General features: G+C 40.1%; 1 protein-coding gene across 1 annotated transcript; it reads right to left on the bottom strand.

The window, feature by feature from the left end:
• Positions 1 to 19,046: 19,046 nt before the first annotated feature.
• Positions 19,047 to 20,354, bottom strand: LOC129726562 (uncharacterized). Its single transcript, XM_055683415.1, has one exon. It carries the CDS (start codon positions 20,352 to 20,354, stop codon positions 19,047 to 19,049), a length of 1,308 nt encoding a protein of 435 aa, XP_055539390.1.
• Between the last annotated feature and the right edge of the window lie 2,426 nt (positions 20,355 to 22,780).

The raw sequence follows: 22,780 nt of genomic DNA, 5'->3' as shown, positions 1-22,780 counted from the left end.
TTACCAAAATGAAAGGACGCTCCGGAAAAACAATGAAAGCAGACAGGACCCTCTGCAATGTTTATCCAGAAATATGAATATCAACAATGAGAAAATATATAAAAACGCTGCGCTTTGCGCCGTCTAGCCTCAGCTCATAATCAGCCCTAGAAATCGTGGGATAAAACACACACGCGGTTACTAAAAAATAAGTTTTTGATTGTCGGTGAAAGCCACCAGCAGTTTAAATAAACATGTTTGTAAATGTATGCACTTATCTTAGATACATTCAGCATTCAGTGAGAGAAGCACGCCGCCGCGCTCGCACCTGAGCACAAACAAACCGTTTCCATGATTACAGTTGCCGCTCACTCGGCTTCTGCCTCTCAGCAGAACTTGCCATCAGCGACAAGCATATGTACAGCGTAACACTGGAGAAAAGGTTTCACTGCGATGAACTTTAGACGCAATACACTCTCCGCAGGAACACGAACGCGTTTGAGAAATGTCACCAACACAACACTGCGCTATTAAGGCAGCCATTTGCAGCGCGATAAACTGTACAAGAAAACTGTATTAAAATTCTTATTCCTGAATTCCTTTCACTCGTAATTCACTTCAAACACACTGTAATCAACAAGGGATACCCTAAACTACAACGATCACTCGAATTTCATTATTCTTTTGCACTATGCACCACAATTAAAGGCGATTATTAAAGACGCGATAAACAAAACGTCTACACACGGCGTGCTTCCTTCACCACGCCTCAAATAAAATCATTTCCATCAAACTTAGTTTACAAACCTTACAGAATTTTTGCATACAACGAAAACTGGGATTGTCAATAGTAGTACTGCTCGCTCGTTTCTCGCTTGGAAATGCGTTACGGCAACTTTGAAAGCCCATATCTTTTGAACAAAAAATTACACTAACTCGAAACTTTCAGAAGAGTTTCAAAATTTTGTCATAAATACTTGTTTTTTTTTAATTGTCAGTGCCCCAGAGCATAATTTTCCGATATATTCATTTAAATAATACTATAATTACTATTATTTTTTCCATTTTCTAATATTTTTTTTCAAAAAGAATATTTTCATAAACACAACTTAGGGTGCATTTGTTTTGAAAATACCATCCAATTCGATGCAATATTTTCAAAGATATGTAAATATTTAAAAACAATATTGAACTCGATTTCAAATGACAATAATAACTTGCAAAATTATTGAAAGTCAATTAAAATTGAAAAATCAGCTTCCCGAGTGAAACTGATAAAGTTTTCGAAATCTATTTGAAAAAAAAAAACTAGACATCCGTAAGTGTTCCGTTTTGCGCATTCTGACCCTATTGGTAAAGTAGGTAGTTCTGGTAAGGTGGAGTGATTATCCAAATTTTCAGCAAAATCTATTAAGTCTAGCAGGAAATATTGTAATTACAGCGATTTTGACGGTTTTTGGAGAAAAAAAAACCTTCTGGGGCCGTTTTACTCCATTTGGCGCACCTGGCTTATACATAAAATTAAAGCTCTTGTGATGCTCTACAAAACGCTACATTCAGATATTTTTTCTAGCGATGAGAATAGTAGAAAGACCCTGGAAATTGACAACTTTTAAACGGAAAATGCATTATTTTCGTCATGCCATTTTGCCATATATTGTGACCATGCGTTCCAAAGTACACTTAGTGTACAATAATGAATCAAATTTTTAGAAAAATCCATCAAGTCTAGCAGGAGTGATTTCATTTCATTTTTCGTGATTTAGACGTTTTTGGACATATCATCTTCGAGGGCCGCTTTACCCCACTTAACCTCAATGAAAAAAAAATTTTGTAAAACTTCCTACCTTGAATGGACAAACTAACGTTGAAAATTATAGCACAATCGGAGAACATACAAACAACACGCAGTTGCGCTACTCGCGAAGGGTTTTGCTCCATTAAAACATTGCCCCGGAAACATTTACTCATTTGATGGTACGAAATACTAACCAATTCTGTGAATTTTATGCTGAAATCGAGTGTAAATTTGGCGAGTAGTAAGATATATGACCAGTGATAAAATCTCTTGAAGGTTGTAAACAAGTGATAAATGATTTGAATTCAAATCTATGAAATTCTCCTCTGGAGCCGATTTTTGTACAAGCATTCATGACTCCAACCAATGGATGAAAAAAAAAACCGCCAAAGCGCGAGGCTCCTCCACATGCTTTTTCGGTGCGCTATGCGATGCAAGCAAAATAACGATACACTACAACTTGGTGGAGTGGCACTCGGTTGAATTGCAAAATCATGGCGGCAGAGGCAGTGGCCAGAAGGGAGGGCGGCGGTATATGTTGGAACATAACGATTAAAATATTTTCGTTGTTAGTTTCTGATTTACAACCTTTCATCGAACCGGCGGCGGCGGCAACTCATGGCCCCGTGCGCGCACGGGCTTCGAAGAATGACGAGCGTGGACCACACCGGCGAGAACCTGCTGAAATTTGCCATAGTCGTCGTCGTCGTCGTTGTCGGTGATGGCGACCACTATCACGAACTTGGATCCACCGCGCGATCATTCGCAATTTGGTGCGCGCGCCGGTTTTGGGCGGTGTGGAGATGGAGGAGGAAAATTGATTTAATAGCGAGAAAAGCGGAAGTAAATGGAACCTGCCATATATCTTTCAGCGGGGGCCTGTGGAGCGCGAGGTCCAAAAAAGGGATTCGCGCAATTAAGCGAAGAAACGAGCGAAATTTGTTACTTATTTGCATCTCCCCCTCGCTTTTGGCAATGCAACCAATCACGGCTCGGTGAGATCTCCTTCAGAACGTGGTGAATCGGTTGGGGTTGATATAATACGAAAAAAAAAACGCGGAACGATCGTGCTGGGAACGTAACAGATCTATTTATGGTCATTCGATGTAGGGTCGTGAGGTCAGAGATGCATTCATACTCTACTTTTCTTTATGCTAGTGGGCATTCTTCAAAGGCATTTGCATTCTCGGGAAGCTCAATGGAGAAAGTTAAGGCGCGAAAAATGGTTCAGTAGAGCTCTTTTCGTATGCACCAACGGCGCGAAATTCTGTTCCAGATATCGGACAGCACGCAGTGCATGACGCCCTTATTTCGTGTCTGTGTGTATTCACACATGTTTTGCACTGTTTTATCTGAAATTCAATGAGTTATTGTACGCGAGCGAGAGTAGCAAATTTATGCGTTTCTGGCTTTGATTGCAGCTACCTCGCGACGAAGAAACCTGTCCACAACGTCGTGCTCTGCTACGGTTTCGTAGGCAGAAAGTTGGTAGTTTCGATCTCCTTGCCCACTTTTTTCCTCTCAGCTGACTTGTAATTCCGGGTGTAAAATCATTAGTTAGCGCAGCACTTTGCCACTGTGGCAGTGGAACAAGAAAGCCGATCGGAGAACGAAGAATGCACTGCAGCAAGCTCCAAATATGTATTCTGATTTTTTTGTCTGGTCCTTTGAGGCCCGATGCTCCACTTTTAACCAGCATCGAACGATGTTTGTATACTGACGATGGTATGGGGAAAGTGTTATAAAATAAATCCACTGCGTCCACATGCAGGCAGATCTATCACGTGGAAAAAGGGCATTTTTTCCCCGATGCACAATGGAGGCTCTACAAACAAAACTCGGGCAAAACCAAAAGTTTTACTTGGGTTAGTATCAAATCGTATGTTATTATTATTATTAATTTTATTAAAGACACTTTAAGATCGTATGTTATTCTGAGTGTCAGAAATTGTATAAAATGAAACTTTGACTTTCCGAAGGTTTGATAGTTTGTTTACCATTTTTTGGGCTATGCGCCATGAAAATCAGCGATTTGTGGATGATTTGCGAAATTCCATCCATGCATCACGAGTATCGATTATGACGTATTAATGACCAAGGTAAGAAGTCTGGATTCCGGTACGACAAGTTTTAGTAAAAGTTCGAAATAAACTTCTGATAAATCTGATTTCGTTCCGGTCTCGTCTCGAAATCTACGAGAAACTTTAAATTAAATTTTATTCAAAACAATCCAAATTCGTAATCTGTAATTAGATCAATTGAAATTCTATACATTCTAAATCTAATCCAAATACAATCCAATTACAATCCAAATCCAATTCAAATCCAATACAATCCGAATCAAACCCAAATCAAAAACAAATCCAAACGAATTGAAATTGTAATCAAATCCGTTCCAAATCAAATACAAATCCAATCCAAAACCAATAGAAATTCAATCCAAATACTATCCAAATCCAAATCCAATCCAATCCATATCCAATCCAAATTCAATTCAAATCACATCCAAGTCCAATCCAAATCCAATCCAAATTCAATCCAATCTAAATCCAATCCAAGTACAATTCAAATCCAATCCTTATCCACTCCAAAACGTATCCAAATCTCATTCAAATCCAATCCAATCCAAATGAAAGGCAAATCTAATCAGAATCCAATCCAAATTCAATCCAAATCCAATCCGAATCCAATCCAATCCAAACACAGCCCAAATACAATTGAAATTTGAATCTTAACCAAATTCAATCCAAAACCAGTTCGAAATCTATTCCACTTCGATCCAAATCCAATCCAAATTTAATCCAAATCAAATCCAAATTCAATCCAATCTGAATCCAATCCAAATACAATTCAAATCCAATCCACATCTACTCCAAATCGTATCCAACTCCTATCCAAATCCAATCCAAATCTAATCAGAATCCAATCCAAATCCAATCCAAATTCAATCCAAATCCAATTCAAATCCAATCCAAATCCCATCCAAATTCAATCCAAGTCCATTCCAATCCAAACCCAGCCCAAATCCAATTGAAATTTGAATCTTAACCGAATTCAATCCAAAACCAGTTCGAAATCTATTCCACGATCAAAATCCAATCCAAATTCAATCCAAATCCAATTCAATCCAATTCAATCGAAATCAAATCCAAATCCAATCCAAATTCAGTCCAATCTAAATCCAATCCTAATACAATTCAAATGCAATCCAAATCCACTCAAAATCGTATCCAAATCCTATCCAATTCCAATCCAATCCATATCCAATCTAATCTAATCAGAATCCAATCCAAATTCAATCCAAATCCAATCAAAATCCAATCCAAATCCAATCCAAATTCAATCCAAATCCAATCCAAATCCAATTCAAATTCAATCCAAATCCAAATCCAATCCAAATCCAATCCAATCCAAACCCAGCCCAAATCCAATTTTAATTTGAATCCTAACCAAATTCAATCCAAAACCAGTTCGAAATCTATTCCACTTCGATCCAAATCCAATCCAAATCAAATCCAAATTCAATCCAAACTGAGTCCAATCCAAATACAATTCAAATCCAATCCACATCCACTCCAAATCCTATCCAAATCCTATCCAAATCCAATCCAAATCTAATCAGAAACCAATCCAAATTCAATCCAAATCCAATCCAAATCCAATCCAAATCCAATCCAAATTCAATCTAAGTCCATTCCAATCCAAACCCAGCCCAAATCCAATTGAAATTTGAATCTTAACCAAATTCAATCCAAAACCAGTTCGAAATCTATTCCACTCCGATCAAAATCCAATCCAAATTCAATCCAAATCCAATTCAATCCAATCCAATCGAAATCGAATCCAAATCCAATCCCAATTCAGCCCAAATCCAACTTAAATTTGAATCCTAACCAAATTCAATCCAAAACCAGTTCGAAATCTATTCCACTACGATCCAAATCCAATCCAAATTCAATCCAAATCCAATCCAATACAATCCAATCGAAATCAAATCTAAATCATATACAAATTCAATCCAATCTAAGTCCAATCCAAATGTCATTCAAATCCAATCAACATCCACTCTCAATCGTATCCAAATCCATCCAATCCAAATCCAATGCAAATCTAATCAGATTCCAATCCAAATCCAAGTCCAATCCAAATTCAATCCAAATCCAGTCCAAACCTAGCCCAAATCCAATTGAAATTCGAATTTTAACCAAATTCAATCCAAAACCAGTTCGAAATCCAGTCCACTCCGATCCAAATCCAATCCAAATTCAATCCAAATCCAATCCAACACCAATCCAAACCTAATCCAAATCCAATCGAAATTCAAAATAAATTCAATTCAAATGAAAAAACAAATGAACGCAATTGTTTGTGTTTTAAAACCATTTCACCAATTTTAAATTATTTATTTACAAAAAAAGAAAATATTAGAAAAACGTAACGTTAACATGCATTCAAATCGAGAGAAACGTTTTGAGTTTTTGTGTAATGTAATGCTCTAAATTTGATATTATATTCGGGCATCTGCACTCGAAAACTCATTCATTTCAATCACTTACCTGAGAAAACAAAACCCACGCATTGCTCAATACGACCGCAACGGGACTCGTTCAGCAGTCAACCAAAGTTTTTTCATCATAAGCGGACCACTTTTATTTTAATCACTTAACAAAATTACTTACTACACTAAGAATATTTTAAACTTTAAAATGTTCTCCTCAGATTCCCAAAAACAAGCTTTAATTAGCAGAAATATAAGAGATGAATTGTTACAAATCTTAATTTTCAACTGTATGTATTTTCATCTGTTTTCACTGCGTTGAATACAATCAAAAATTGCCAAATCAGTTTCTGTTAATACGAAAAAATTATACTGAAAATGTTGAATTATTCCGACATAATTGACATAAATGGACAGCACTGCAGTGGTTACCTAGGTTACCAATTTTGCACGTAAACAACTACAGCGGATACCCGGGTCACCTACTACGACGGTTTGCGGCTACGTTCAATCATGAAAGTGTGATTCATTCATGATTAACAGTATGATGAATATGGGGGCGTCGTGAGATGAATGATTGAGCAGTGATTTGAGTTTTGAGATGAATATGGAAGCGTTGTAAAAAATGGTTTGTTTTACAAAATTCAGGATAAATCTAGCTAAGTTTACTAAATACACTACACTAATACACTAATCAACTAATAACTAGTTATCTAAATCAATAAATCAATTTATAGTTATCTAAATCAATACATCAATTTTGAAAGAATTTTCCTAAAATTACCAGTCCGGGAACGTCTTCTTCTAATTACATTTTTAAATAAAATCAAATTTTTGCAAGCATTGAATACTTACTTTTCGAACAAATTTCATTTTCGTCATATGACTTACATTTTAAGTTTAGTAAAGCAGGCAATGTATGTAGTTTGCGAGAATGCGAAAATGAACGGGAATAGAAGGTGTTTCCCTCGTTCAGACGGGACTCGAACCCGCAATCTCCGTTGTCTCCGGCAAGGTGTTTTAGCCAATTAAACTACTGGGAAAGGTATAACTTCCGAAAGGAGATTTTGTCCGGCCTCCGGCCACTGTGCGACGATCACTTCTCTATTGAAGATTTTCCAAGCGCGTGAAGAATTTTATTTTTGATTCATCCCCCTAAAAGTCAGAAAACAAATTTCTCACAGAAAAAAAATACATATCTTGTAGCTATTCCTGATGTAATTGCAGTCAAATGTGAAGAAAAATTATTAAAAAAATTATAAAAGTATATGTAGATTTGTCTACTTGTTTGTATTTAATTTCTCAAATTTTTCAATATTATATATTTTTGAATTTTTTTTTTAATTTTTTTTTTATTTTTGAAATTATTTTTATTCAGGTATTTTTGTTTGAGTATTTATAGTTTTTTTATTTTAAAATTTTTTAACAATTTTCAAAATTAAATATTTTTTAAATTTTTTTCTCTCTATTTTTTCGCTTTTTTATCAAGTGTTACGTATTTTGTAGATATTCTCTTACGATATATTAGCTCTAGCTAAATCATATTTGAAATTCAAGAAAAAAATTTTTTGCTTCTATATATAATCGTGTCTAAAATTATATATAATCGAATCATATATAATCGAGTCAATATATAATGGAATCTCTATATAATCGAGTCCGACCTGTACAAAGTTTTATACATCCTGGTAATATGTCAATCGTCGTATTTTCGAATACGGAAAAGGGACTGTTTACCCTCTAGTGCCCAAGTTAATTTCTAAACGGGCTTCTGTAAAATCACTATTAATCATTATAAACACTTTTTAAGTATATATTGAAGCTTTTCAAAACTTCGACTGAAGCCCGCCAAATGGCGGTATTGGGCACTAGAGGGTTAATGTCATTCCTAGCCAGACGAAGTAGGGGAACTGTTCCATTATTCATCTCAGCCCATATATTCATCTTATACAGCATGAAAATACAATTGAAAACAGGAAAAAACGCATATTCTCTAACTAAAATAATCTAGGGTAACCGCTCCTATATTCATCTCAGTACCTATATTCATCTCATCGCGCCTTTTTGATCAATTTATCGTCAAATTTTACCATATTTTCAACGTAAAACTTTCAGCCACTTGAGAAAATCGAGAAGCAAATAGATTTACTTTCAAAAATTTGTAGAAATTTGATGGTAAATTGGACAAATGAGAGAAATAAGATGAATATAGGTGCACCAAGCTACTAATCCATGCATTGGATTATTCTTGGTTCTTAGTTTAAAAGCTCTAAATTTGCGCTGAATATAATCAAAAATTTCCAAATCAGTTTCGGTTAAACCAAAAAATCGTACTGAAAATGTTAACTTATTTCAACATAATTGACATAAGTCGACAGCACTGCAGCGGTTACCTAGGTTACCAATTTTGCACGTAAACAACTACAGCGGATACCCAGGTTACCTACTACGACGTTTTTCGGCTACGTTCATTCATGATTCATTCATGAATGATTGATTTACTGTGATTCATTCATGATTTAATGTGTGATGAATATGGAGGCGTCGTGAGATGAATAATTAAGCAGTGATTTGAGTTTTAAGATGAATATGGAAGCGTTGTGAAAATGGTTTGTTTTATGAAATTCAGGATAAATCTAGCTAAGTTTACTATATTTCAAATGCTGGGTGATTCCTTAAAAGCATGTAAGTGAATTGTGTTTAATCCATGCATTCGTCGAGCATATCAGGCATAATAAACAAAAGTTCAAGTTCTGATTGCAAAATATTGAGCCAAGGCTTTGCTGTTTGACCTAACCTTTTTACACTAATCAATTAATAACTAGGTATCTTAATCAATAAATTATCACTCTCGATATTACATAAGATTGTGAAAGAATTTTCCTAAAATACCAGTGCGGGAACATTGCATTCTAATTGCAATTTATAAATAAAATCAAATTTTCGCAAGCATTGAATATTTATATCTAGTTATGAGGCCATAAAAAAATTTGAAAAACTTTCAAATTTACCAAATCAAGACTCGAATTGCTTCCTCAATCGCCTTATTCACCCGATTTTGCATCCAGCGAATTTTTTTCTCGATCTTGAATATTAGGAATATACTCACTGGAGAAACACTCAGCACTGATGAGATTTTGTCCGGCCTCCGGCCACTGTGCGACGATCACTGCTCTATTGAAGATTTTCCAAGCGCGTGACGACGATGCACATATTCTATGCGGGGCCCCGTGGCCTGGACGAGATTTTCCCCAGCGCGGCCCGCAAATGAAAGCTTATTTATTATGCTACTCTTTAAATAGAAGACACGCAATTTCACTATAAAATATTTCGAATCTCCGGCAGGCCGGTTCGAATCGGGTCCGGTTCGGTTCTGATATGACAGTTGTGGTGGCAGCAGCCGAAGGTGGCGAAACTGTAACCTATCACTGACACCCTGGGCGATCCACCCGGGCCCTGGTTCGTGAATGCAGCCGCGGCGTATGCAGATTAAAAACCGAGGGGTCGGAAAATTGACTAAAATTGGTTTATCCGACTTTAAAAATTGTAAATTTTTTTGATGATCTTCCGAAAACCATTCATAGTCGAAAAATACACCAACAACAGCCCTCTTTGTGTTTTCAGGAAACAAATCATAACAACAACGACAAACCGACAGTCAGACGGACCGCAAAGCGCTCGGAAGGTGTCTGATTATCACTTCCGTGTCTTTGTGCACCGACAATCTCCCGGTATTGCTGCTGCAATTTACCCCGGCAGCGGGGATCGTAAAAGTGCATTTGATTGCACTTGCGAATGGCTGCATAAGGCGTGGTCGTGCTTTACATTGAATCATATACAATTTATGATCCTCCGGAGGCGAACGCTCCTCGATTCCGTTCCTCACCAGCTGTGTCGTTGAGTTTTTGTTTTCATGTGGATTTCGATTCACAATCTGGCAGATCAGAGATCGACAACTGTAGCAGGGCAACGGAGCCGTTACCAATTAGTCGAAGTTGTCCCACTAATCCAGTTGACAATTATAGCCTTTTGAAGACGGTTCCGTGGGAATCAATTCAATCCCAGGCAAGCCGTGCGCACTGCGGTGGTTTTTTGGGTTTGAATCAAAAGCTTTTGATCAGATATTTAGACATTGAATAAAAACAATGGTCCAAAAACCTTTAAAACAATTTATGGGTGTAAAAAATTAACACTTTTTGGGCACTCACCCTCAAACCCTAGAACCCTACACACGGCTCTGGTCGCAAAGAGTCGAAATGGATTAAAAAAACACAAAGTGCCATCGATAATCCCTGATTGACCGACTGATCGTCATTAGACATTGTAACTGTAGCACCGCCGACCAAACCCTCCCGTCCCAGCAGGATGTCCGTAGCTCCCGCTCCACAGCCGATCTCCGCCAACTCATCTCTATTAAAATAATGATCGATCGACGATGGTCGTAAAACCGTTGATGGCGTGGCACTAGAATTCCCATGACATGGCGGGTCGGGAGACATTGTTGCATCCGTCAGCAATCCGCGCTAGCACCAGTACCAGCAACCACAGCAGCAGGGTTGACAGGTGAGAAGTGATTCCGTGGCAATGGCGGCAGGGAAATATTGAGGGTTAGAAAGCTACTTTGCGCCGCGCTCGTTTCGGTTTCGAGCCGGCTGTGCGTGTCAAAGTCAAGTGTCTGTTGGCGTGAAAACGGCAGACTCACGGCCTTCGAATTTGTGTTACGATTGGATGGGACTTTGATTGACACGACAATAAAGAAGCTTAAAAGGTTTGTTGTTGGTACCGGTTAAGCTGAATATCTGGATCAATACGTTCGGTTTACACTTCTGGCAAAGTAATCGGCGGATGGCTTAGGATTGCCACGGGAAAGAGTCTTTCGTAAAAAGTTACATAATTCATTGTTGGATTTTCGGATGAATTAAATTACTTTCGGAGACTTATAATTAGGGTTAGGTATATGAACTTTTCTAAACACTCACTAACCGGAACTTGTTATATCTTTACCCACTTTTACACTTATTCACATATTTGACCCCAACCAACACACCACAAGAAGCATTCGCACGGTGCGCGAATGTTCATAAGACCATTACAATCGTTTTCATCTCATAATTGGACGGTAAAACGAAGACAACGGAGTGGGTCCCCCTCTTCGTCAGCGTTGACACTGACAATGAGGCTAGACACAGTTTGATCGAAATTGACTGCACTCCAAGCAGCCCCTCTCCTCCAGCTGGGTGAGAGTCGAATAATGTACAGCTTGACAGGTGGCAAACATTCTGCCCATTTTTCAAATGCTGAATTGTGCCTCTACCAGGTCCCGGGAACGGAGGAAGCCCTCATGCGTCGTCATCGTCTGTACAGTCGACTGAGCATTGATTTAAATTCAATCCGAAGCGGAGGTGCGACAACATGTGCACAACAACAACAGCAACCAGCCACTAGTGGCTGCTACTTGGCTGCTGTTAGGCCCGGATTGCAATGCAAACAGTAGGCAAACTGTCGTCACCTGTAAGGATCAAATCGTCGTCGTCTTCGTCTTCACCGTCGTTGTCGACAGACGAACGGACAAGTATGTTTGGGAAGTGTGCCCGTGACAACGATGACGACGATGATGACTGCAAAAATAACTAAAAAATGCATCTCTCTTTGCGGGCGCGAAGCGGATGAGGAGCGGCAGCACAGCACTGATGATGAAGTGTGATGCATTTGTTTGCTGACAGCTAATCTCGTTGGCGGTAAAATTATCATAAATTAAGTTGCTGCGCGAAATATCCGCTTGTTATGTTGTGAGTTTTGTGCTAACGAGGGTAAAAGCGTGAAGCTTTTTTTTTTTGCTGAACTGCACAGAAAGGTATTAGAGTAAGAAAGTGCGGTAGAAGGCAGCTGGTTTAAGTTTGAGGGATGAGCTGAAGGTGAGTACTGACACTTTATTTCACTTAGGAATGCTTCACCTGATCTTTGTGCTGAGTTGTGAAGAGATTTATTTCTTTAGATCTTACAAAACCTCTACATCAAATGATGCTCAGCTATCTTGACTGAATCGAGCATGCTTTATATAAACTCAAACAAATCAAACAAAATAAAAATTCACACTACTTGCCATGTTTGATTTTGGCAAGACGTCCAAATTTAATTTTTTTTATGATACCTACCGGACTAAACAGAAAATTCAGTAGCCAATTATAGAACCAATCTGAACAGTGTTATCCGATGCGTACCGGACTGAAGCGAAACTTCAATTCAACGCTTGAATGGTTGCTGGTGGCAACACGTCCAAAGTTTTATGTTGCCTAAATTGAACCGTGCCAAAACCAAACGAGGACTGCATAAAAATGCAAATGACATACAACATTGATCTTGTAAAAAATATTTCTAAGCAAAAATGGTTAAAGGGAGTCAAGCAGACAGAACTTAAACAGAATAATATCGCCACATGAATTTCATTTACCATATTTTCGATGTAGGCGAATGATATTCTACCGTTCGTTTTGCGTGCGAGAGCCGATCGCTCGTTCAACATTTAAGAGCGAGAGGTGATAGCCAACTATCACTGTCTATTTTTTACAAGTTCTGAAATCAATTTTCTACAGCTTGTCCATAGGCAAAACTGGTATGGTTCAATCCCTGTGTAAAAGTTATGTGTTCTCTAGTCGGAAACATAGATTTTTTTTTGTTCTTCGTCTTAGAGATTATGGACAGACTGGTTTATCTTACGCTACATTTTAAATCCTATTTTTAAAACTATTTTATATCATGTTAAAATCAAAAAAATCACAGACGTCGTTGAATCCTCATAGACAGGAACTGAGCGAGGCCGGGTCCTGTGGCCGGGTATGGAAATCATTGTCTAGTATCGAAGCTGGCGCCAGGGATCCTTCATTTGAGTTTGCATTGTTCGGTAAATCGGTAATTGGTAAAGTTTTAGTCGCCTTGTTGAGAGCAATTCCCGGTCAACGAACGGCAACCTTGTGGGTAGTCGGGTAGGTGGACCCAGTGACTTTGTGGTTAACGATGTCGATCAGACACTGTTGTGATATCGGGTTCGAGGGTCGATATTTTCTCGACGCAGCACTTGGGCACGGTGTGTCGTTGTACTGTTCCTACAACATGCAAAATGTGCCGAAAGCAATCTCGATAACGAATTCTCTCAATTAATCTAGTTGATCCAGACCGCTGTTAGCCCCACAGGCTAGCGTGCGATATTTTTTTTTTTTTGTACGTATTCGAGCAGATGTACAATACAGCGTATTGTAGAAAACTGCGTACTTGAGCACACTACAGTGCCTAATCCCGCACTCGTTAGTAAATTGTGAAATTTTGCTGCTAATGAATCCGAGGATCGAAAAAGCCTTGGCGCCAATGGAGGTGAATTATTACAGCGGCTGAAAGTGATCACACAAGGACGAAAATCAGCAGTATTATAACACTTCCCTGTTGAACTCCAGACGGGATGTCGAATTTTCTGGAGCTTGCAGAGCTCACCTGGACACCGGTCAAGTACGACATTAACCAGTCGGATATTCAATCAATCGGGGAAGCCCATAAGCCTCAGCTCATCAATTGCGAATGCTTTTGCGAAGTCGATATATAACGACCCGGACGAACACATAAGATTCGCATGGATTCCCTAGGATTCCTCCCATTGGAATCGTGAAGCGTCCTCGATAAGGAATCCTGAAAAAAGATTCCTCAAGAATGCCCAGTCTATAGGGCTAGGTTTCTTGAATGAGAATCGTGTAATGAGAGTCCGTCGGATTCCCTATCGTGAAGCATCCTTGATGAGGAATTCTGAAAAATGATTCTCAGGAATGCCCTGTCTATGGTGCTAGGATTCTTGAATGAGAATCGTGTAATGAGAATCCTTCAGATTCCCTAGGATTCCTCTCATTGGAATCGTGAGTCGTCCTTGATAAGGAATCCTGAATCCTGAAAAAAAATCCTCAAGGCTGCCCTTTCCATGGGGTTAGGATTCTTGAATGAGAATCGTGTAATGAGAATCTTTCGGATTTCCTAGGATTCCTCACATTGAAATCGTGAAGCATCCTTGATGAAGAATTCTGAAAAAGGAATGCCTTGTCTATGGGGCTAGGATTCTTGAAGGAGAATCGTGTTAGGAGAATTTTTTGGATACGAAACCTTTCACTTCAACCGTTATGTGCTACTGGGCTCATGGGTACCCCAAATTAAAGTACTTGTAACTTCTGCAATTTTCATTCGATACTTGATACATGATTTGTGCTTGTAGCATCATATTTGAACAGAATCTTACAATTAATGGTTCAAAGTTCTTAAAATTACTTCCACAGGCCATTTTTTAGCTTTTGAGTGTTTAAGTAATATGGCTTTCAAATGGTCCTTCCGGAATAGATTCCTGAGGGGCTTCTATTGCCGATAGAAACCATTAAATAAAACAAGGTTGAATACCATCCAAGATGAGTATGTTCAGGACCGGGATGATGTGCCGAAACCGGAAAACGACCTCAGACGACATTTTGAATTCTGAAATGGTGACTTCCTGACTCTGGGAAATATGAATATCTGGCCGAATACCTCCCAAAATGAGCATTTCCGGATGCGTAATGTTGCCCAGAGACCGAAAATCAACTCCAGACGCCATTTTGAATTCAATATAGTGACTTCCGGTTTCTGAAAAAGGCCTAATATCACCCGATATGGGTTTTCCCGGAATCGGGATGATACCCAGAGACCGAAAAACGACCCAGACGCCATTTTGAATTCCAAAATGTCGTCTGGAATCTGTTTTCGTTCTCTGGGTATCATTCCGATTCCGGAAATACTCATATTGGGAGGTATTCGGCCAGATATTCATATTTCCCAGAGTCCGGAAGTCACCATTTCAGAATTCAAAATAGCGTCTGAGGTCGTTTTCCGGTCTGGGGGCATCATCCCGGTTCCGAATATACCAATATTGGATGGTATTTGACCTTGTTACATTTAATTGTTTTTATGGTCACTAGAAGCGCCAGTGGAATTTTTTCCGGAAGGACCAAAATACCCAAAACCATACAAATGGCCTGTTAAAGTAATTTTATATATCTTGAATCAATAACTGTTAGATTTTGTCCAAATATTCATGAAATTCCTCAGTTTTCGGAGTATTAGATTCCCGGGAATGAGAGAATTCTTGGGCACCGCTGACGCTAATTTGAAAGTAGATAGGTTACTGGATCTTTTGGTGCCATCGAAATTAAATGAAAATCACAAGAATTCACAAGATATAAGAATTTTGAGCACAAATCGGTTAAAGTCGAAGGTTTCGTAATCGAAGAATTCTCATAACACGATTTTCACTCAAGGTATTCTTGAGGATTCTTTCGTCAGGATTCCTTATTGCGGACGCTTTTCGATTCCAATGTAAGGAATCCTAGGGAATCTATGCGAAACCTATGGCTGCGACTAACGTATATATGAGTTTATTCTAACCGGGACGTCAGTCATGTCGAATAGTCTGTCCTTGTTAGAGTCAGTTGTTCAAATTTGTAATTCTGTTCGCATATTCAAAGAAGTTTGTTCGCATTCTACTAGGTCGAAGCAACTTCGGCTTGATGCTAGAAGGACGTAAGGTCCAGAAACGCAATTTGATTCAAAATGGGAGCAAGTTTACCGTCTCTCGTGATGAGTACAATATTCTTTATGATGTTGATTAGATTTTTCAATTTCATCTGAAAAAGAAATAGACACATTACGACACGTTTTCCTCAGTCTTATGCTATACACTCAGTTTTTTTACGCTGGGAATACGTACTTCGTTAAAAAGTACGTTAAATACGCGGAAATCAAATCTGCGTTGAAAAACCGCGGTAATTCGAAATCCCGCGTAAGAAACATGGTTGATTCGAAAATACGTCTGAAAATACGCGTTCATTCAAAATACCGCGTGAAAAATATCCTCGTAAAAAACCGCGTAAAAATATTCTGTCCGGATCGCAGAGACGATTCCTCTCACGATTCTGTCGCCGAGTCGCCGAGATTCCTAAATTTGGATTCTTGAGGTTTTCCATAAGCGATTCGAACAGATTCTGTCCGTATCGCAGAAACGATTCATTTGGATTCTGTAGGATTCTTGAGAAGGTTTTCCATATGCGATTCTTATAGATTCTGTCCGTATCGCAGAAACGATTCCTCTCACGATTCGTTTGGATTTTTGAGGATTCTTGAGAAGGTTTCCCGTATGCGATTCGCACAGATTCTGTACGTATCGCAGAAACGATTCCTCTCGCGATTCCGTCACCGAGTTATAGGAATCCAGGGAATTCTTACTCAAGATTCTCAGCGTGTTAGTTAGGGGAGTCTACTTGATTTATACATTCAGTTTCACGAAACAATACCATGGCGAAGCACAGCAAGTTAGTTGTTGTAGAGAAAATCCGTGCGGAAAATTCGATATTATCGAGTTCACTGCAGGACATGACCTCCGGAACCATAGATTCCATAAAATTTCCAGGACAGCAGAGAGTTGATATTCTGCGGTAATTTTCAATTTTTCGTGTGCTTCTTGATTTGCCAACGGTTATAATTTTGGGCGTCTTCCATAGAGTCGAGAAAGTTTTTCCATCTCACGATCGGTAAGACAACAACGGTACTGATCCAATCAGCAACTCTGCGTACTTTTTATAAAATAGGGGCAAATTTATATGATTTTCGTGGGTGCCAACTCTTAAGCAGAACAAGCATGATAAATAATAATTATTTTCGCTGATGTCACCCTTCTGAAGAAAACCCTGGTGGTGGATCGCAGAGCAAGCATAATTCCATCAAACCGCAGATAAACTCGAATACTTACCTGTTGTTCTAATGAACGCAACGCAAGAAATATTGCTATTGAATTTTAAATTTGGCAAAGCTGACAAGCACAAGTAACAATATATTATTCCAAGCCAATTGACAAAATGCTTAAACAGTCACTTACAATTAAAGGGTCCATATTCAAATCCTGTCTATAAAGAACCGTTTTTTTTTTCGAAAGCTAGATAAATCAGTGAATGGTAAAAATCAATAAGTTACATTTAAAATGAATATTTCAAATCATCTTGAACAGGCTATGACACAAATCCTTCTTTCTGGTGTTCCTACTGCAAGAATAATAACACGAGTTTAGAGTTTTTAATTATTCATAACTTGGTTTTCCATTATTACGTTATGTCTTTTACAGCCCAGCTCAATGCTAAATTTACGATTTATATTTTTACGATAGTTTTCACAATAAATAGCATGTTCGTCATACATAACGACATGAAGAATATATACACTACTTACCTGCAATAGTAAATAAAAGCATGCGGCCAACGGTGAAAATTGCCATCTGTATGAATGAAATAGCTTCTTTTTGACGTAGAACTACGTTTTACTTTAGCATACCACACAGGGATGGAAACTGAAAAACTGGGACGAAATTTGTCCCTTTTCAAATGCTTATAGGTCAGTTGGTTTTCAACCGATTTTCTTCATTCTTGCAGCAATCGATTGGAAAATTATACACGCATCTGCTTAAATGCAGAAAAATGTTGTTTGAATCTACGAACTATTGCACTATTGAAAATTTTCAAGCCTTGTTGAAATAAAAATAACGTCCTCTGATCGGTCGCTTGCTTGCTGTGAGTGTATGATATGGTATGATGTGTGTATGATATGGTGTGATGTGTGTATGATATGGTATGATGTGCGTGTGTCTATGATATGGTATGATTTGTGTGTGTGCTGTGTATGGTTTTTAACTCGGCACGTTCTGCTAACTGCTGAATCCGGTTCACGAAATTCACAACCCTTCATTAGTAGACATTATAACTCTTTACCCAAGTGAAAATATTGGTTTTATCAAAGTTTTATAGCGCTCAATACAGCAAAAAAGCGCTATAAAACTTTGATAAAACCAGCTGTGTTACTAGGGTAATGAAACACTCAATGCATTTGTTAATAGTGTACGTAGTTCTACGTCATTTATGTGGTCGTGTCTTGGGTACAACCTCCTACTTTTTTAGTAGTGTCATAACTCTTGCGTACAATCCGTCTCTTTGCTTGCCTTCTCAGCATTTGTTTCAGTTTTTTTTGGCTGTTTCTTGTCCGATTATTACAGCAAAATATATTATTTTCACAATCTACTTTCTGTTAATTTACTTAAAACCTCATATACCAGAGTCACTACAAAACCGCAGCAATCCATCACACATTTGATTATTTCGGAAGAAGTAAAAAAATAAAGTATATGACACCATGTCTCCTGCGAGAGAAAAGAAATGGTGATAAAGTTTTCTTTTTTGGTAATTATAAGTGACAGAAACAAGGTCAAGAATTAAAAAAAAAATGCGAAGAAAATCAGAAAAGAGAAATGTTTCTCTTCGGGGTTCGAGAAGTTAAGGTTTAAGTAGAATTTGTTTAATAAAATCAATCTCGCAACAGACTTGATTCCGGGCGGTCGCTATTTTTGTTGTTATTTTAAAGCCTTTGGCAAAGGTCTTGAAGACAAACTTAGCCTTTGTAATCGAACTTCCGGAAGTCGTACCTTAAAGCCGTCAAAGTTTCACTTTTGTGATCGATGAAATAAACATGAAATATCCGATATCGATTCTTTTATGACAAGTGTTTTAGAAATGGTATAAGAGCTCCTCTTGTTATTATTATTATTATCCGAATTTCGCACTTCTCAGCATATTGCTGGAACATTTCACCTACCCCGGGCTATCTTGAATGCCAAAGGGGTTAGGCTCGGTGGATTCGTCAAGTTTGATCCTAATCCTAATACCGTCTGCTTTAGTTGGATGTGTTGTGGTGGTTCAGAAACCTTCGTACCGTGTTGCAGGTCCCAAGAACCACTGCTTTCTGTATGCTGTGTAGTTCATTTCTCAGCTCCAACTCTTCCAGGGAATTTATAAGGGCATAGGGAACCAGTCCAGTAGCAGAGATTACTACCGGGACTATACGTACACCCTCAAGGTGCCACATCTGCCTCAACTCCTCAGCCAAATCGTGGTATTTCGTAATCTTGGTCGAGAATGTTGATTGGACATTACGATCTAACGGTACAGCGATGTCGATGATGATTACCCGCTTCATCCTTTTGTCGTAGACCACAATGTCGGGACGGTTGGCACGTATCAGGACGTCCGTAGTGATCTCGCGATCCCAGTACAATTTTACGCAGCTATTCTCCAGAACCGGACTCGGCAGGTACTTGTAGTGGGGCACATACTGGTTCACCAAATTGTGCTTCAGTGCAAGTTGTTGGTGCACAATTTTGGCGACCGCATTATGTCGACCGAGATAGGCCGCCTCTGCTAACGCCTGACAACCTGCGACGACATGTTCGATCGTTTCCCCTACCGCATTGCACTTTCTGCATCGATCTTCCACCTCTTCGTGCAATATGTACCTACGGTAGTTCTTCGTCGCAATGACCCGGTCCTGGATGACTATCATAAAACCTTCTGTCTCCATAAAGAGATCACCTCGCACCAGCCACGCATTTGATGCCACCTTATCAATATGTGTTTGAGCTAACTGATGGGGGTGCGTCCCATGCAGCTCTTTCAGCTTCCACGCTGCGATCTTCTCGTCCGTAGTTTTTACATCGCAGTTCAGCTGGTAGTCCTCTTGCGCCAGATGCAGGGCGCTGAACCCGTGGTCTGCTCCACAAACAGTGCGGTAGATTTCGTGACGATTCTGGCTTTCTACGAAGTACCTCCGCAACTGCTGTATCTGAAAAGCGCAGAGCGCTTGTATATCGGTGACACCCCTTCCTCCTTCAATACGTGGCAAGGTAACTCTTTCGATTGTTAATTTTGGGTGGTGCATACGGAATTTGGTGAGCGACACTCGCAACGCGCGTTCTACCGCCTCCAAATCCGTTTTGGTCCATTTGACCACCCCGAAGCTATATGTCAACAATGGCACGGCAAACGTGTTGATTGCTCTCGTTTTGTTGCCGGCTGAGAGGAAGGACTTCAAAATACGGCTGACACGATACAAGAACTTTTCCTGCAGCTCTTTCTTGATCGCGGTGTGGTGAATACCTTTCAGTTTCAGGAAACCCAAGTATTTGTACGATTCACCTTCAGCCATACTTCAAATTTCATCTCGTTCGTTGATGCGGAAACTGTCGGCGTCCACTAATTTGCCTCGATGAAGGATGACAAGTCGGCACTTGTCGACACCAAATTCCATCCGGATATCGTTACTGAACGTTGTCACCACCTGTAACAGATGGCGCAGCTTCTCCTTTGATTCCGCAAACAACTTCAAATCATCCATGTAGAAGGTGTGGGTTACTTTTGTACTTATAGTCCCACTTTTCAATTGATAGCCATAGCTGCATCGGTTGAGTGCTCTGCTAAGGGGGTTCATCGCGAGGCAAAACCATAGCGGACTGAAGGTGTCGCCTTGGAAAATCCCCCTCCTTATGCTGAGAGTTCTAGACCGTAACACTGTTGCTCCGTCGGTAACGTGGAGAGACGTGCTCCACATTCCCATTGCGTGCTGCATCAACCTGATGACGCCATCGTCTATTTTATACAACTTCAGTACTTCAGTACTTCAGTAACTTCAGTTTCTGTTCCTCAGTCATCACTCTGTTCACCTCGCAATGGTCCTACACTTTTCGAGTGATTACCGACGAGAGCACTTTATACAGACTTGAGAGACATGTTATTGGTCTGTACTTAGCTGGATTAGCCGTGTTACGATCCTTCGGTAGGAGGTAGGTTACCCCTTTCGTGATGAATTCTGGTAACTCCTGGGGGTCTCTTAGCACCATGTTGAAGCATTCCGCTAGTCGTCCGTGGGCTGCTGACAGTTTTTTATACCAGAAGTTGTGCACAAAATCTGGTCCGGGTGCGGCCCAATTCCTGGTATACCGCGTAGCCTCCCGGATATCCTGGGTGGTTACTACTGCAGCAGCCATGCGTTCAATTCCATCACAATGTTCTTCCTCTCCTACCAACCACATCCCGCTGTCATTGTGTTGAGCGGGGTTCTCCCATAAATTGGCCCAGAACTGTGTAACTTCGCCAATCTCCGGAAGCTCTCGCTGTAATCGGGTTTGTCGTTCCTGATGTGGTTATAAAACTCTCTCTCGTTCGTGCTGAACATCCGATTTTCTTTCTTCCGTCTCGAACATTCACCATAACGCCGCATCCGTTTTGCAAGAGCACTCAACCGTTGTACATGGGTGTCGAGAATCTCCGTGGTTTTGAGTTCACTGAGATCTCGGAGCTCTGCGGGCTTTACGATTTCCGCTATTTGACGAACCAGCCTCCTTGATCGGTTTCCCCTCGTGTACTGTCCTAAATTCCAGTCGTCGCATCCATGCGGACTTCTGTGCACTGGGACAGGGACGACCTTCACCGTTACCTTGGGGATAGGTCCGTAGTCCCAGGGTTCTCACGACGGCTACAGCTGCGCAATACACTATAAACTGCAGCTCCTCAAGGTTCTCAGCGGCTTCCGAATACTGTGGCAAAATATCCTCATTGAAGGTTCTTACTGCATTCGTCAGCCGGTAGGAATACTGTAGTTTTGGTATTCTGTGTCGGAAAGTGGGGTCTGTTCCCCGAAACTGTGTAACCGCTGTGTCCATCTGGAAAGCTAGTTCGTCTCGTAGTTGTTGTCGTTGTTGGTCCATTGTTTGTTCCGAAGCGCGTAGCTCCTCCACTGCCGTGTTTATCGATGCATTTTGTTCCGGCTCCTCACTCGCAACCGATGCATTATGCCCTGCGGTCAAGCGAGTTGGCAAACCGAGGGTACTGCTCAATGAACATGTCTAGCATTCTTGGCCTGCCAGACATATCCGTCTCCAACTTCGTGCAAACGTGGTAGCAACGAATCACATACATGTTCATCTCCCTAGTCGACATGATCCGTTGCCGTTGGCGGCCTGCCAACGTGAGCGACTGACGACGGTCGGTCGCAGCATCATCAGCAGATGCAGCAGTGCCTTGGTGGTGTCTGTTGCTGCTTTGACTGTTTTGCGTGTAGTTTACGGGCTGTGCCCGTTGACTGGAGAGCCGCTCTTGCACCTCGTTCTCCTCCAGCCGCTGGCCGCTCGCTCTGTCCCCTGTTCCAGGACCAGCTCCAGTAAGGGCTCCCTCCTCGGGCGATCGCATTGGCCTATTTCTTCTATGTCGTGTCTCCATTCTGGGTTCACTTTTTTAATCGGAAGCCTAACCGATTGGTAGGGTTTTGGGCTTAGGTACTTATAGCGGTACCAGCTCGCTTGTCAGGACTGGTTTTCGGATATTGTGGTATTTCTAGGGAGCTCAACAAAGCCCATTGTTAGGCCCCGCCACATCCACAGACCATCCTCGCTGTTTGTCCGGGATTGCTTATTCGAGTATTCGCAACTAACCATTATATTTAATGGCCGTATCGTTATCCGCAACCTACGACCCGCTCGGCAGCTAGCAGCTAAGCCCCGTCGAGTCCCCACCTTCTCAAACGGTACCGAGTTATTATTATTATTATTCATTATTATTATTATTATTATTATTATT

The sequence above is a fragment of the Wyeomyia smithii genome, chromosome 3 (assembly GCF_029784165.1).
Source record: "Wyeomyia smithii strain HCP4-BCI-WySm-NY-G18 chromosome 3, ASM2978416v1, whole genome shotgun sequence".
Lineage (NCBI taxonomy): Eukaryota > Metazoa > Arthropoda > Insecta > Diptera > Culicidae > Wyeomyia > Wyeomyia smithii.
This window is presented reverse-complemented; position numbering and strand designations above follow the sequence as displayed.

Bases quoted from the DNA above. Each gene is read 5' to 3' on its own strand.
- LOC129726562 (XM_055683415.1), bottom strand. From the start codon at position 20,354: ATGGCTGAAGGTGAATCGTACAAATACTTGGGTTTCCTGAAACTGAAA.